General features: G+C 35.1%; 1 protein-coding gene across 1 annotated transcript in view; it reads right to left on the bottom strand.

Annotated features, from left to right (window-relative positions):
• The window catches only part of LOC124637040 (gonadotropin-releasing hormone receptor), an 88,537-nt gene that overhangs the window by 9,992 nt on the left and 60,757 nt on the right, over positions 1–17,788 (bottom strand). Inside the window, exons 3-5 of the mRNA XM_047173358.1 lie at positions 14,751–15,458; positions 5,856–6,039; positions 1,494–1,693 (exon numbers count right to left, since the gene is read on the bottom strand). Of these exons, the coding sequence (XP_047029314.1) occupies positions 1,494–1,693; positions 5,856–6,039; positions 14,751–15,422 (1,056 nt within the window). The 5' untranslated portion in view covers positions 15,423–15,458. The remainder of the gene's footprint in view (positions 1–1,493; positions 1,694–5,855; positions 6,040–14,750; positions 15,459–17,788) is intronic.

The following is a 17,788-nucleotide window of genomic DNA, read 5'->3' as shown; positions in this document are numbered from 1 at the left end:
TAAAAACGTTTAAGAAAAAATTAAATAAGGACGGTTGTCTGTTATTACGAACAGAATCTACACCTAAGAAAAAATAAAATACAAAAAAAGACCCTTAAATAATTACTATAAATTCATCAACTGAAACTACAGAGCAGATATAAATTGCACCTATGAAGCCTCAGTAATATTTTGTACCTGCAATTGTAATAAATAAATTCATTGTGATGGGCGATTACGAGAAAACAAAATACAACAATACTAGATGCATGTATAACAAGTGCTATGCCAAGTTACAAGAGTGTTATTTCTTATTATATTTATATCCATAATCATGTTACTACGATACAAAATAAATACTCGCTTCTTACTTCCCACGTTAACTATGTTCATTCATGTGGCACCAGATATTTCTTGTACAAAAGAGTTTGTTTGTACACAAACGGTAATATTAAACGAGGGAGCAACATCAGCTAAGGTAATCGAATTTCCTTTGGTACAAGTATTAAATGAAGATACGAGTACAAAGATTTTCTTTATGTGAAAACTCTAAGAAAATCTCATTATGTTTTTATTTTACGTATGTGTTAGTGTGTATTTATGTATGTTTCCAGTATTTGAAAGTTAGATACTATTATGGAGAGGATCAATAAACATTAGAAATGATCAATCGAAGAATTGATCAAACTTCAATGGGAGTACCGTTTTCTGAAGGACGATATTACTTAAGGGAATAATGACGCATATCAAACTTTTTTAGAATATTAAAAAGTTTCGATCATGCTAGTAATACTATTACGGAGATAAGTACTGTAGGTATAGATGAACAGAACCTGAAAAAAAACGTACTCTTTTTACAGCACTACCCTTTGTATGGGTTCCAGATAATCTAAGCAAAAATATTTATATTCAGCCTCATCTCATTACACTAGAAGTTTGAGCCAATTTCGTTGAAAGGGAAAAAGTACTTGAGTAGTTTTTTGGTAAAATTTTACGATAAAAATAAGTAAAGCCTTTGTTATCGATATAGATAGGGTTGGATAAGTTTGGACTTCAAAACTCGTTTCGCGCACAATTGGCAATTTGATCGGAGTACAGGCTTCCATCGAATCTGAGTCATGTTTAAGGAGTATTTAGCTCTATCTATAACCATCTATGTCTATATATTGTCTTAATAGCCTGTATTTATAATAGCCTATGATTTTACTTAAGTATTATAAAATGTGCTTGAAATCTTACTAAACCTTATTTTGTGTGAGCCGAACCGCAATACAAGATAAAGCCGAGACATTTTTATTGCATTAATCTCCAAAGGTTAAAGTATTAAAGAACGAGATAAGACTTGACAAGATAAATAAGTATTTTCTTAAAAATATACAGTGTATTTCAAAAGAAGAATTGGCGACTTTAATGAGTTAGTTCAAGCTCGGTTTGGAAGCACACCCACGGGTCGGCATTGTGAGAACTATTTTAGTAAAAACCGCAAACAAAAGTCGTGTTATTTGAATACTTACGTCTTTGTCAGGGTTGTAGAATGTAAAGATGATCATCATAACGTAATAAGGTGTCCACCAGATAAGGAAAGCCGCGACAATGACGACCGACATCCTCAAAGACTTCATTTTCGCCCTGTCAATGAGTCTCCTCCTATTCATATCGGGAGTAAAGTACTTCTCCTGTCTCCTTACTTCGGGCTTGAATACCTTTTCACTCTCTGAAAAAGAAATTGTATCTTTATTACAAATACTTACAAAGAAACTTTTTAATCAAAGCTAATATCTTCGGAATTTTGACGACGGCACGGATAAAATATACTTTAATTTTAAAATACTTCCCGAATTCAGATCGCGATACTTATTGCAAGATGTTATGATTCAGGAAGTATGATCGGAATTTGTTAGAGAGGGATTTGAAAATGTGATATATAAATTCATGCGATATATTTTTCTTTTACATTATTTCAAAGTTAAGTCGCGTGCTAAAGCTTTCGCATTGTCAGTGGGATTTATGCTGTATAATACTATATTCAGACAAAGATCTCGCCTTGAGCATTGCTCTCGAGATATGCAAATGGTTTCATCGAATTTTAAGTACTATTACAACATTACAACCCTAACCCTAAGTATTGAAAGTATTTTGGTCTTTCATTATAGCTCAGTATTATCACGGGACACGAAAAAAAATATTTTTAAACATCTATTATTATATTGAAAAGAAAATCTGAAATCATTATTTGAACCAGGAATTAAGATGGATGAATATAAAACGTGTTATCAGCAACCTGCTTTGAAAGCACCTACGCATATTTATTCACTGACAATCTTCTTTGTTATTTTTCGATTTTGTGTTGGCATCCCGATAATTTATCAATGTCTATGTTATTAATAATGGCTTTTCCAAAAGTTCCTAACCAAATTACACGAAATACTTTTACCGCAGGAAGTTCGTTACAAAATTCGTTTACAGCACTTTATAATTGTTTTAAAGTCGAATTATATTTGAGGTTCAGTTTTTAACTCTATCAATATTTCAATGTTGGCCACAATTTTTGAATTTTAACATGAAATAGAACATAAAGTTTTGATTAATTTCATTAGCTGGGTTTGTTTTGGTTACCTTACTAGGTCAGATCGTTAATTTTCAGTAGTTTACTTGAGATTTAATATTTGATACAATCAATCAACTTTTGACATTAAGTTCAAGAAATCTAAGTTCAAGAAATCTGAACATCAAGTTATAATTTAATGACAGTCAATAAAGAATTCATTATTTATTAGACATACTTATTTTTGTATGAATCGTGTAAAAACGTCAATAAAACTAAAGCAAATGGCATACACTACAACTATTTCGTAAAAAAAAATTTGGTTACTAAAGAAAACCCTTGCTTTCCCAGGTAGAAGTGTGTCGCTGAGGCATTTTCTTATTTCTACTAAACGAAATAAAAGGCTGTTTTACGCCTATTACCCTTTATAAAACGGGGTAAATGTCGGCAACAGGACGGTTGTAGTTTTGTACTTCTAATTAGTTTTACGAGTGACCATTTATTATTTTATAAATAAACCCTTATTTATAAGAGGAATTCAAATGGTCATTTACACTTTGGATTTAAAAAATAACTATATTATAAGTTATTCAGAAACTGGTCTACAACAAGAAAGCTATCTATTTCTGCAGATAAACAATGCTAAATAAAATAAAATTGTATGACTCAAACGATATAATATGATTGCTTATCACTAAGATATCTTGATTACAAAATAAAGCTTAAGTATATAGCTCATTAGTATATTGCTTAGTTCTAAGTTTATCTTATGTTTCAATTACCTACCGATTATTTTCATATTGAGATATGCCTCACTATTATAGGAGCTCCTATTTCCAATGTTAGCAATAATTACAAGAATATTTCGACGGAGTAAATAGATGCAACAAATATTAGTTTCCATAATGAGCTGTCTCTTCGAAATTGGTTCGGGTAACGGAGTAAGGAAAGATGAGCGGAGATGGCAGATAGATCAAGCGCCATCTTCTAGGTCAAATTCGTATGGTGGTTATGACCAAAATGAAAAGTTACGAGTGAAATAACGAGGCATTCGGGTTCTTTGAGACAAACGTCAACGATTTTTGGTAATACAAAAAATGGTCGAGTTCAAAGAAGGCGTAAGTATATGGGCGAAAATAGTACCGCTCCTCGTCCCCCGTTCATCCGCATTTATGCGCGCAACTTTCTCAGGTGATTTTCCGTTATTGCACCTCCACTAGTCTTTTGTTCTTCGGGGTTCGGGTATACCGACGTTAGTTGACATTCTATTTCTATGATAAGTCTTAGTGCCATCTGCTACAATTCTCTAGGAACCTAACTTCTTTGAAACTACTGCGGACTCGAACACAGCTGTAGGGCATGCAATACCGGTTTACCGGTTTCGGTTTTACCAGTAAAACCGCCCAATTTCACGATTTGTAATTTACCGGTTTTTACTTTATTGTGATAATATATAGCAATTGTTTATTTAACGTCAAATCTTCATTAGGTAGCCTGAACATAATGTAATATTGCATATATTATATATTGTAAGAGTGTTGCTGTTTTTTAGGAAAGTAAACTTATGTGGCTTCTTAACTATCTCTAGGTTAGATACAAATCTTCATTCTCATCTTAATTTATAATATCTAAACAAATTTTATTCATTGGGTTATTCTGAATTTCCTCATAGCTGTCAGCTCCTTAGTTAGGTAAAAATGTAGCTTATGCTTATTTTACCTACTCTATGATCTTATTGAGCAAGGGCTTTTACTTCACTACCATGCGGACAGCTCTAAGGACACGGTGGAGCACACAGTCCAGGTATGCACTGCCTGGGAAGGGTACCGCCGTGTCGTCGTCGAGCTAATAGGCAGCGGCAACCTCTCGCGGCCGGCCCTGGTTCAGGCCATGGTCCGGAGCGAGAGGGAATGGGAAGCCGTCGCCTCCTTCTGCGAAGCAGTCATGCTCGAGAAGGAGACGGTGGAGCGCCTGCGAGTTGGCACCTGTCATCCCAGCCGCTGTAGTGGACCAGGAAGACACCACGGGCGCCGAGTGTCGAGAGACGTCTCCCGGCCACCGTAGGCGTCGGCCTGTGGACGGTGAGTTCGGGTGGCTCATCGTTCCGCCGTCTGCATAGACAACTGACCCGTGTCGGCGGCCCGATTTGTTCCATGCGCAGGGCTAAGGCCTGCCGGGGCTGCGGGATTGTTTTAAAGAGTTACCGCAACCTTGGGCTTTCACTTCAATGAAAAAAAAAAGATTTTTTTTTTCATGGTAATTCTTAGCGTTTATCCCGTCTTGTGACGGGGTCCGCTTTCCGTATCTTCTTCTTCCACTTCAATCTATCCAAGACATCTTCCTCTTCGAGTTCGTAGATTTTCATGTCATTCATTACGACACTCAACCACCACCGTTTCGGCCTGCCTCTGCGCCTTTGACCGGGTATATCGAGATTGAGTACACAACATTGGCGATGTATTCAGGTGGTCTCCTTTTTACATGGTCGAACCATCGCAGCCGTTTCTCTTGCATTTTGTCGACGACATCGCGTACGGATGGTACTGCCATGTTTTTTATTACGGCCCACGTTACAAAAAATGTTTACCACCTTATACCTTGTATTTTCAATTATTGTTTGCTTTTAATACCCAATCTTATTGATTTATTTATATCACATTAAAAAAAAATACAAAAATTACCGTTTTACCGGTAAACATATTTTAATTACCGAATTTTTACCGGTAATTTTTATTTTACCGAAATTGCATGCCCTACACACAGCTGCTTGTTAGAACAAAATATTGTTCGTTTACTTTTTCGTATTCGATTGATATTTTTTTTATTGTTGGAACTTTTTAATTTGTTGTTTTCTTGACGGACTGTTTGAAATGGGTTGACCTTTTTGAACTTGATATATTATTGTTAAGATAGAAGCTAAAGAAATAGTTTTCGGATAGGTTTAATAAATGCCTTATCAATGTTACCAATAGGTCAGAAAGATAAGATGTTTCCATTAAAAGGCACATCCCTAAAGATTTAATACACACATTTTTATCTATGCAGCAACAAGATGAAAGTTATCCTCACAAAATTAGCTTTTGAGAATACAGCCTAGCCTTAACGACTTTTTATTGAGGTCAACGATCTATATAAAAGAAAGTCGTGTTAGTTACACATTTTATAACTCCAAAATGGCTGAACCGTTTAAGCTGTAAATTAGAGGGGTGATAGCTTAGACCCGGGAAAAGACATATTTAGTCACCATCCGGCCACGGGAAACATTCATATCGGGACGCGGGGGAAACCGCGGGCAGAAGCTAGTAATAAGATAAAAATTACTAATACTTACTAGCAATAGTCCTAACCGTAGACACGTATGTAGACACAAGTATGACTAGAGGCAGTATAAACATGAACACCAATGACAATGTGGTATAAGCTTGTTCCTGCCATCGCTCCGTGTAGAAGCCATGTGTGACACACTGGTAGAAGTCTTCCACGAACGGCCCTTGTACCACGCTGAATACCACTGCCTGGAACAAAAAACTGATATTACATTTCTTTATTTTGGTAAGAAATCGATTATCAGTCGACCACGGGAGTGTCTTTAACGAGTTTGCCAGGCTGTAGAAGTTTTGAGGGGTGGCTAAAAAATACGAATTATATATATGGGCTGAAAATTTGTCCATCGCCGTTTCTTCTTCTGAGTATTAACACTAAGAAGAGATCAAAGAGGGATGCTTATTGGGGTGCTGTCCAATGTAATTGGAAAACTTGGCAAACTTGAAAAGTGTTTACTTAATTAGCCTAATTTCAATAAACTTTGACTTATACCTACACAAATTCGACTCATCAGAAATATGAAGTTATTATAAGTCGCGGCTACATTTCAATTTACCCATCTTATCTAGGCCCCAGAGTGTACAAGCAAATTCGATAGCATAAACTTAAAAAAAATGAAACATTTTATTTAATCCGATCACAACAGCTAGGGCAATGAACATTTCAATAAATAAGTTAGGTACTTGTTTTTACCTGAACAAAGTTTTTCAACTAAGTAATAAAAAGTTAGTCTGTATTGTGTTAAAGTGAATTCTTTGAAAGATGCACGAAAGTGTTTTGTAAATAACTTTGACAATGACGTTAGTTCTAGAAAAGAACCAACTTAATGGACTAACTTTAAATTGTCAGAGTAATTTTACAGTGTTACTCAAGGTAAGTATCAACATAGGATAGTCATCATCAATAGAGGTCAGATATTGAGTCACTCTTTCTTAAACACTCATACTCAGCTGAATCCGATTAGCCTAAGCCGACCCCAACATGCTTGGGAAAAAACTGATAATGATTGCTTAAGATATCAAAAAATCTGGTATCGAATCGTCACTAAAATAAGATGATCTGTATACTTCTATTTTTCAGCCTTATTCGCCTTATTCGATGAAAGCTGTTTTTAAAGGCAATGTTATTGAACAACTGCGATATTATTATTTAAATAGAACGTTCTATTTTATACTATTTGCTTATCGAGGAATCGGTTGCACACCCACCACCGGAAATTAAGTTCTAAGTTAATATTGAGCAGAAGATAAAATAGAACCTAAGTTGGACAGTTTATTTTAACTTAATCGATAAGAATACTACGGTATTGTTAGTTCGGAAAAAGCAACTGCAACTAGTATTTTCAGTGAGTCTATTTCTACTTTTTATCTTGGCTGCGTGTATTTCCAGCCTTTATTTTGTTTTATTCTGTCTAACTGAATACATCTTCTACATAGAATTATTTAAATGACGGCTAACAAGAAGACAGCAAATAAAGACGATCTTAAATGCCTTAATAATACTTTGTAATGGATCAAAGAATTTATAGCAAACGTTACAAACTTACAATATATTAAATAACATGCTTGAATAATATGGATGTAAATATCGCACCCGCACTTTATCATCAGTGTTGCTGTAGATAAAATACCTAAACACCACTACCAACATACCTTCGTAAGGTAATTCAATTTATGTGTAGCAGCGCTGTAAGTACGTCATCATAATTTTAGAGCTACTAAACTATATTCTACCTCAATATGGTGGTCCAAACGCCATCTGTAGCGACACTCTACATAATATTACGCTACCGTAACAGGTTCTTCTTACTTTCGATATTTAGGCTAAATAGCGCTACTACTCATGGGCTCATTTGCACAAATACTTTAGGCATCGACATAATATTACTATATTGCTGTCAAAATCCAAACGATTTTAGGCAATAATGAAAACATAATAATTCATTACGAACCTCGACGACCTCGATGGTGCAATGGTCATCATGCCGGACCGCCGAACCTGAGGTCCCGGGTTCGATTCCCGGTTCGGTCGACATTTGTGTGATGAGCATGCTTGTTGGCCGTGGTCTGGGTGTTATGATATGTATTTATAAATATGTATATGTGTAGCTATATGTAGTTTATCAGTTGTGTTAGCACCCATAACACAAGTTAATAAATAACTTACCATGGGGCTAACCGACCGTGTGTGAAAAAGGTGTCCCGACATTATAAAAAAGTACTTTGGGTGCCCTTTGTTCGATGATATAGGAAAGTTAGGCTAAATAATTACTTATTACTTTATAACTTTAATCATTCCATCCATCCCATCATGATGAATCATGATCATGATGAATCATGATGATGGAAGATGGATGGTTACTTATTACTTTAATCATTTTCAAAGCAATGCAGTTAGTTACGCTGAGATAAGCCACCTTTGCCGAACTAATAAGATCTTAACAATAACCTCACCTAGTTGTTCTTCCTAAACTTGTGATAGCAGGAGATAATAATATTCCTGTTCGCCACAAGTTAGACGTTTTGTGACAAAGTCAACAGATTGTACGTGAATAATCGCTAACGATACTAATAATAGAAGCGGTTACCAAAATTCTGATACTGTTTTCAATTTGAATTTAGCTAAAAGCAGATTTTCAGTATGTTATTTTAGGTTTTGCTTCACAAAATGCCAATAATTCCTTTTTTATAAAAAAAAAACTACATAATTTTATTAGTAAACGGATTGTTGCCATGGCATGCAAAACTAAAAAATGTATATAGTGGACTTTATTTGTCCATGTCAGTCGAAATTGATACACTTTTTAATACGCGATACATTAAAAACCGGCCAAGTGCGAGTCGGACTCGCTCACGAAGGGTTCCGTACCAGAGCAAAAATTAGCAAAAAAAATTCAAAATATTTATTTTATTCTAGTTTTGTTGTTATAGCGGCAACAGAAATACATCATCTGTTAAAATTTCAGCTCTCTAACTATCACGGTTAATGAGATACAGCCTGGTGACAGACGGACGGACGGACAGAGGAGTGAAAACAATAGGGTCCCGTTTTACCCGTTGTACGGAACCCTAATAAAAGGACAAAAAAATTGTTGACAAAAAAAGTATACCAATAAACACAAAAAAAATCCTCAGGAAATACTTTTCGAAAATACTTCGTGTCACCAAAAAACAAATATTGCTGGCACCCACAGATTAACGTGCCAGACATACTGGCTTTCAAAGGGTCACAGTAGCTGGGTAAGGCTATTTTTTTTCACAGTTTATCGTGGCCAATGTATTTGGTAACTTTCTAAGAAAAGAACAGCCTTTTTGCAACTAATTTGGGGTCAGACTCAAGTTTAATTAGTTGTTGCTTGATATAATTTATGTCATACCTACTACACTGCTGAACTAGTGTGTGAAATAAGCATTACGAATTCTAAATTTCAGATAACTTGAGAATCAACTATAGATTTGTTTTTTAACGAAAGTATATGTATATACATAATACGCAAAGCAATGTTTAAACCACTTTTATTATCTTTCAGCATTTTTCCAGTCAAGACAAAGTCATAGCATTTGTTAAGGTAAAATATAACGCATATTATTCCGAATAGTATGTGCCACTGCGCAGAAATAAGACGAACCTTTATTGCCTTAAAGTAATACGTATTGAACAATCACACACGGAAAATATCGCTGAGAAAGATTATTTTTATTGTACAGATCTGTGGATATTCTTTATTTTGATATTGTATCATCTATGTGTAGGCACACTGAAACTAAACAGTCAGCCAAATACCTGATCACTGATATGTCCGTACCACAATTCATTTCCCTACTGTTTCATGAACCGATCAAACTGTCGGCCGACTAAAAAGTCTCTAGTGTGCGGGTACTCCAAATAAATTATTTCAATACGAGCTTGTAAGGAAACTTCCTTTTTTTACACATCAAATAAAAGTAATTCCTTCTTCGTAACCGGGATTTTATGTGGGGTTTAGTGGTAAATCTCTTTGACCGTTACATACCTACGTCGTCGTAACTCGTGTTAGCAATGTCGGTTAGAGGAAAACGGGCAATTTTGTTACTAAGCTACTAAAGTCTTTCTGTGAAAAGTGAAATACTCAGACTGCGTATTGACACATTCACTTTAGTCGTATATAGTAACTGTTTAGTTGCTTTAATACGGTTTGAATAATCTCTATTTTTCTTTTCACTTGCACTATTTTAGAAGTCTCACTATCACTTAAATTTTTATTTATAGTGAGACATTAAATTTAAATAATCTTTTTCAGTCCATATCATAACTGACTGATAAGAAATCTACAATATACACTAACCATTTCGTACGGTAGACTAGTTCATAGTCTATCATGCGAAGTAATATAAACTTAAATAGATAATGATATTACTATCTAAAGTAAGAAAACAATCCCTCTAACGATTGACCTATTTTTACCTAATTACACCATCTTTGATATAAATTCTTTAGACCAGATCAGTCTAAATATTGTCTTACAGTCTAGGAATGTTAGTATTTACGTAATTAATTTTCTTTGAACAGTTTGTGATTTTATAGGCACATAACTCAAATTAACAACACATTGTTGACATGCTACGGCTTTATTGTTCAATAAATTTATGCCGCAATACCTCTATAAAGGGTGCTTAATTTATTAGCGAATAAATAATGTGAAATTATATACGCATTTTTTGGGGATAGGAAATTAACAACAACTTAAATTGGTAATTCCTTTCAACATAAATCGAAAATAAACAATAACATACTACTACGTATTTAATAGAAATAGACAACAATACCCTTGTCACCACGTTAATATACATTCAGAAGAAAGAAGCCGCTTATTAGATAGAAATAGTCAGTAAGTGTATGTCTTTTTAACTTTAAAGAGTTTTCGCTCTATGGCAAGAGCGTAGAATTGTCACAGGAATTGCCTAATTAAGCATGTATATTGTGCTAACTAATGATCTCGAGTTTTGCTTTTCAAATATTCCCGTGTACTTCGATGTTTGGGAACTATGTCATCCTATTAAAAATAACTAAGGTGTAAAGTTTGCAAGAAGTTTTAATAAGATGCTTCACTGCACAGAATAGTTTCGTTTTTCTAAACGGTTATCAACGTTATTATTTTTAAACGAGTTCCAAAAAGGAGGAGTTCTTAAAATTCAATGTCATCTTTTTTGTAATCATGAAAAAAAGTCTAACAGTTTTCACTCGACTGCGTTTTGATTTGACCAAAAAGTAATCAAGGAGTTCGATTTCATCTGATTCATTGTAATGTATTTTTTTCTGTTTCAATACTCCTATAGTTCGGCCATTCAGAGAATGCGTTCCTGACACGTCGCGATTGAACTGACGACGTAACTTTGCAATGGCGTTGCAGTTACGATAAAAATATTTTTGCTGGTTGTTTACCGTTTTAACAATTGAGGAGCATTAAAACAACATTATTATATCAATAATCAATGAATGTTATTACGTCGTCAGTTCAATCGCGACGTGTCAGGAACGCATTCTCTGAATGGCCGAACTATACTACGATTAATTGCTTCAAGGTTCATATTGCAACTAGCTTGAAGTTTCATAAGAGCTTTTATAGCCCTATTGTTTTAAATAAATAAAATGACTTCTACTTTAAGGTATTTCAATGACTTTATCTGCGAAAGAAAGAGATCAAGATAATTTAAACTAAATTGCCAAATTACGAGTTACAGTACTGTGAAAAAAATTTATGAACCAAACACAATATACGGGACCAAGAATGAGCGAATAACCAGTTCAAGACTCGTGTTTTATTAGAATGATTCGAATTTTATTGCGCAGTTTTTATTGGCTCACTAATAAAAGGCATTATGGGTAATTTTATGTATCTTCGCTTTCTCTAAAGAATTTGTTAGCTCCGGATTTTATTTGCGCCTTTACAATAAATTGAAAAGATTACGCTTGAGTCACAAAACATATGGCTGATATTGCATTCATTGTTCTTTTACTTTTTATTGTGTCATCCTCTTGAACCAAATTCAGCTACTGAGAAAGTACTTTACTATAAAAAGTTTACTATAAATACTTTTAAGAATTTGCTCCTTTTACTCTTTTTCTTTTCGATTTTTAGTTCGTATTTCGATACGTAATTACTGGCCGTTGAAAAGTTTTAAGAACACTTTCCTGCCAGAATATTTTTTTTTGGAAAGTTATCTTTATTTCTCAAAATAAATTCAAGTCAGTAGACCGATATTAAAATGTCTACCGTAGCGAGTAGATTAAATCTGATACTAGACTTATCAAAATAAATCATAGATGTAAGAGATTTTCTAATGTAATATTCTGTTCAGGTCAGTAATATATTACATATTGGCTGTGGGATTGCGAATATAGTAATAGATTGCTTAGGTATCTAGGTAACTGATCGGTACCTATCTCATCTTACATTTACCTAAGCATTTATGATTTATATTCGGTCTGGTAACTCCTTGATAAGTTACCATGTATGCTTCCAACTTATTATTGTCTGTAAATGTATCCAACTTTAAATTATTCCGCACCAAACCTTAATTTATTTTGCGCAAAAATATAAGAAACATTTAACAAAATCAGTCCAATATTATATTACATTACAGTTAATGAAACCGATTAAATTTATGACTATATCGATTTTAAACGCACTAGTTACCGGCCTTGTCTGTCAAGAATCTTTCCTCACAACAATACCAATTTATGCAAGTAAACCCACAATATTGTTCCACGTAGAAATCGGACACGCAACCCAGTGGCCGATTACTCAACTACTACGCCAATCAAGCACTTACCTATTATCAATTATCTATTGTTGCGAATATTAACATCTACGAACCTTCATATCTGTATCATCTTTATACTTCCCTCGAACTACAAAGACTCGATGTCCCTTGAGCTCGTAAAGAGCTGCTGTGTAAGTGACGTTAATTAGAAGGCACCTAGATCATCGAGAACAAAATAACTAGTGGAGATGTCACCGTGGGGATTTTGCATTCTTCTAAGAAAAACAAAATACGAGTGTTCGGAGATACGGTACTAGACACCATTTTTAGAACCCGTCTCTTGCTTGCAAATTAAAATCACCAATCAATCAAGACCATTTGGCAGATTGGTTTTCATTTGACTAGGAACCCGACCTTACGTTAGTTCTAGTAGCTGATCACGCCTACTGTAAGTTGCTTGACCTACAAGAAGGCGCCTGACTTACCATCCTTACGGCATCTCTGCTATATTTCATGCCTCCGTGACCTAGATATACCGCGGTTACCCGTTTATTAAATACGCATGGATGAACTACCTTCAATAATATAATAGCTGACGAATTTCGGAAAATGATCTCTATGGTTCATTTTGTAGGCTGCGGTTTTATGTTAGAATTTAGTTGATTAAAATGTGGGATCATTTAGTGAATATGTTGCGTAAAATGTTAGTATGAGTTAATGTGATTCGGTGTACATTTGAAACACGATTCAGAAAAGACTGATTTGGTGTATGTTTTTGTTTTTATCTTGTTAAAAAATACCATTAACAAATTACAAAACTTCCTTCTCTTCTATATTACCTTGAAATAATAAAGAATCTCAAAACTCACGCCATATTTTAGTGATAAAATAGTACACAAACAGATACTGTGTAACCAAACCCATGTTATTGTAAATTAATAATGTGAAATATTCCATAGTTGGAACAGGTGTTTCTTATGCCACGTATGCCCTTCGGAATTCGTGAGTAAACACAACACACCATAAAACCATACATAACCGTATAGTGTATCAAATATGTATTATGTGCGCGTTTTCATTAATTCCTGAACGTACAAACAACGCATAAAAATACTATAGGCTGCACAGACAAGCTACGGGATTGTTCGAAAGAGTTACCGCGGTCCAGGTACATAAAGGGCTTCAGAAGGAACATGATGGGTTTTAGTCAGTAAGGAACTGACACTCGCTCACGCTGCTAATCCACAGCTGGAGGGGTCATTTGATGATTTCCCATAAAAAAGTCTGCAGGCATAATTAAGCTGTATTTGCAAATCGTTTTTTTCCATAAGAATGAACAATAAATGAATTTGGAGTTTGTTTATCATTAATCAATGGGAGAGTAAAAAAACAAATTTAAAAGGGCAAATGAGTAAACATAACAGGTTAGCAGAATTTTCTTGCCTGCTTTGCTTAATTACCAGGCCAGGAAATTACGGTTGCAATGTTGACAAAAGATATAAATGCAAAAGAGCCAAGCAATTATATCAAGTGGATTACTCAGAAAAACTTTTCATTTGTTTAATGAAAATTCTTGCTTTAAATCCTGGCATTGTGCTGTACTAGTGAGATATGTAGATACACCATTCATTTTAGCATTTTTTCAGCCAATTATGTAAGTATAAAACGTTTAATAAAAATGAGTCCCTAACAAAACAAATGAAAATTACGCTGAAAGTTATTGAGCACTCATTGAGAAGAGTTTTAATTACGTTAAAATAGCCGTATATTGCGCTCGAATTCAGCGAGCTTCAGTCAATAAATCACGTTATTTTGGCACTGTTACAAAGCCGAAATATATGTATTTTGGTAACAATAAGTATGAAAAGTCAAATTTTGTATTATCAAACACACTTAGAAAATGTACGTACATAAGGGAAATTATGCCATAGCTCGTACATTACTCTTTAATCTTTCTTCTTCAACACAAGTTATAATATGTTAGACCAAACTTTTAATTGCTCTGGAACAGTAAAGTGAGGGCAAAGTAAAGCAAAACTTGCCTACTTGACATTTAGTTTAGTATCTCAACTTTTGAATACTTCTACTACCCTTTCATTTAAAACTGGAAACAAAAAGTTTCACTACAAACTTGGTGAAAGCTATTCTTGATCACTGACCTGTGGTACACTTAGTACAAGACTCAGCACCCACGCGATAATTACGAGTCTTCCACTTCTCGTCGCAGTCGCCATACTTCGCATCGGATACTTTACAGCCAGCCATCTGTCCACTCCAATAAGCACTAGTATAAAAGTACTCAGATACAAAGCGAACATCTGCAGGAACTTGAACAATTTGCATGCTATATTCCCAGCGTACCATTGTACTGTGAACGACCATGCCGCTTCACCGGCTATGCAAAAAACAGTCACCAACAAGTCGGCTATGCTCAGTTGGAATATCAAACTATAAATCGCTGTCCATGACGGTCTCGCTCTTCCTCGGCCCCTTTTACCTCTCTGTATACTAATAATCGTTGCCAAATTGCCAAAGAATGATAATACAGCCATTGCAGAGAGTACGCTTGCTCTGATAAGAGTGCTTTTAGTTAAAACTGGGGCGTGATCCAAACATCGGATCTGAGTGCCGTTGTAGACGTAAATGCTGTTTATGACGTCATCAGCAGGTGTGTCATTAAAAAGAAATGTTTCTAGACATTTTTCCATCGGCCATTTGGTACAGCTTGTGATAACAGTTTCTGCCGAACTAAATTCAGTATGAAGGGCCAGTTCGCTTGGGTATAGTGCGTCATCGTCATATAATGTGGTATTGTTGCCTGCGCTGTCCATGTTTCGTCATGCGTCTTCAACAACTTGTTTTGTAATCTGAAACAAACATATTATGCGATTAATATAAAAGAATCAGAAATAACAGTGTTATGATTTAAAGTCACATAAATAAGTAAATTTCCACACCACTGTGCTAATGCTATGATACAATCTTGCAAAATATTCAGTTTACATGCTGGTGAAATAAAATTATTCAAACTCAATTTCGTTTACGATATTCGATGTTGGTATTCGATGAACTACTTATCCGATTTAAATTTTTAGATTTACAAATACTTCACGGGTGCTCGGAGCAATGATAAATGGATGTCTGCCTCAATTTATTGCTAAGCTGTTTGCTGAAGTGGCCATTTAATGCCTCAGTTAACAGCAGCCTCAGGGAGAGTGTACTTGCCTCGAGGCAACTCAACAGCTCATAGATTGGATCCATTGTTACAGTGGGGTAAACGAAATTTCCTAGAAAGACTGATATAACCATTAACAATCGTGTCGGATTCTATTTTTAAACCGTTTCATTTTACGAAAAGGGAAGGACTGTTTTATGGTTTCAGCTTTGTTTAAATTATTATAACCCTAATTAAAAAATTAGATCACGAAACCAACATAAACGTAACCTTTAGTTTGAATAATAAATGAAGCATGACAATCAAGGTTTACCGGACCACATGACCTAAAATAACATTATGGTTACGAATGAGGTCGTTTTATTAATCATCCCTTTACATCGCCGTTATCAAGCCAAATATATGGAATAGAGGTATAATTGAATACAACTTCAGACAACTACCTCTTTGTTAAATATTCATGAATGTAGAGAAACTTCATGTATGTATAGTTACTCAGTCCAACTTGACAATATGAAATCATGCATATTCATATAACTCGTTTATTTTTGAATAATTTGATGTGTCATATCGCATTTTTACATTCATTCTTTCGCAGGTTTTTTATTTTATTTTGTGGTCAATTGCCCGTTTGTTGTTCATTGGTATGAATTTTGTTTTTTATTGGGCAATTAAGGGCAGCCATTTCACAAAATATTTTTTTCAAGTAGATACTTTACTGTTTTAGAGATTCCTATTAATAATAAAATAAATAGCCCCGCAGGGCATCTGAGGCGGATGACGGGGAGTAGCGACCCCGCGGGGCTATATATCCGAGTGCTCCAGGGAGAGTATACTGTCCCCCACCTCCGGCTTGCCGGAGTGAAGCATGACGGGGGATAGGTCTCCCGCCTCTTGGCTTGCCTTCATCGGCCGGTCAGAGTGGAGTCGCTAGAGCAAGGTTAGTCCTGCTCGGAGGGTAGGTGCCTCGTGGTAAGTGGCGAGTGGGCCGGTGATGCTGGACCCACAGGGAGCGCGTGATCTGCATTTAAAGTCCGCCGAGGTATCCTCACCCTTCTCAGCCGCTCATGTCCCTGTTGCCCTCTTGTTGCTTTTCAGTGACTGATTCCCGGGGGCCCAGTAAGTGAGTTGGCGAGTCTCCACCTGCCATTTTAACATGTATTTAATACATTGTCATCGGCAGGTGCCATAGTTCCCGTAGTTTCCCCATTCCTAGTCCATTAGCATCCCATCACAATAGCCTAAGTAGTTTTCATCCATAGTTAGCAATAGTTTAGCACAGAACCGGGGATTGTCCTTGGGTACATTTCTATAGTGTATACAGGGATAATCGTCGGTTTTGTGTTACCATTTCATTAAAGTTGTCTCAAAAGGGCTTCAGCGTGTTGGCTTCGGCCCCACGTTCGCCTTCCAAAAATCCGGGACTCTGTAGTCCCGAGGTCAGAAAGAGACATACAAATAAATAATAAAGCTTTATTTATTCCATGCATAGCAAATAAGAAAAAAAAACGATAGTACACGATAACAATTAGATTACAATTAATGCTCTTAATAAATTTCCCTGCTAATTATAAATTATTTTTCTAATTGCATACATTAAATTTATATTTATTTTAGTTTGTCGGCAACCTATATGATTAATATAAGATTCCTATTACCTGTACAAAATTCAAACATAGTAAAACTTTTTCTTTAGAAAAAGTATAGTTGTGTTGCAAACTTTGCCACAGCGGAAGCTAGAGGTCAATGGATACTTCTTGAATACAAAAACTTTTATTTAATAAGGAGAAGTTGTTCACTTTTGTGGTTCAATCTATCTTGGCCACTATTCTTTTCTTGTTTGTTGTTTCTGTGAACGTTAACTTCAAATGAAATTTGTGTAAAACTTTTCACATTTCATTTATATCTAATCTGCAAAATTAAATAGCTCCTGTTATTTTTATTCCCTTTCTCTATAATTTAAATATCGGTCGATCCAATACTATTGTGTTTTTAAATATTTAATTATAAATTACTACTTTA

This window comes from Helicoverpa zea, chromosome 15, assembly GCF_022581195.2.
Source record: "Helicoverpa zea isolate HzStark_Cry1AcR chromosome 15, ilHelZeax1.1, whole genome shotgun sequence".
In the NCBI taxonomy this organism is placed as follows: Eukaryota; Metazoa; Arthropoda; class Insecta; order Lepidoptera; family Noctuidae; genus Helicoverpa; species Helicoverpa zea.
This window is presented reverse-complemented; position numbering and strand designations above follow the sequence as displayed.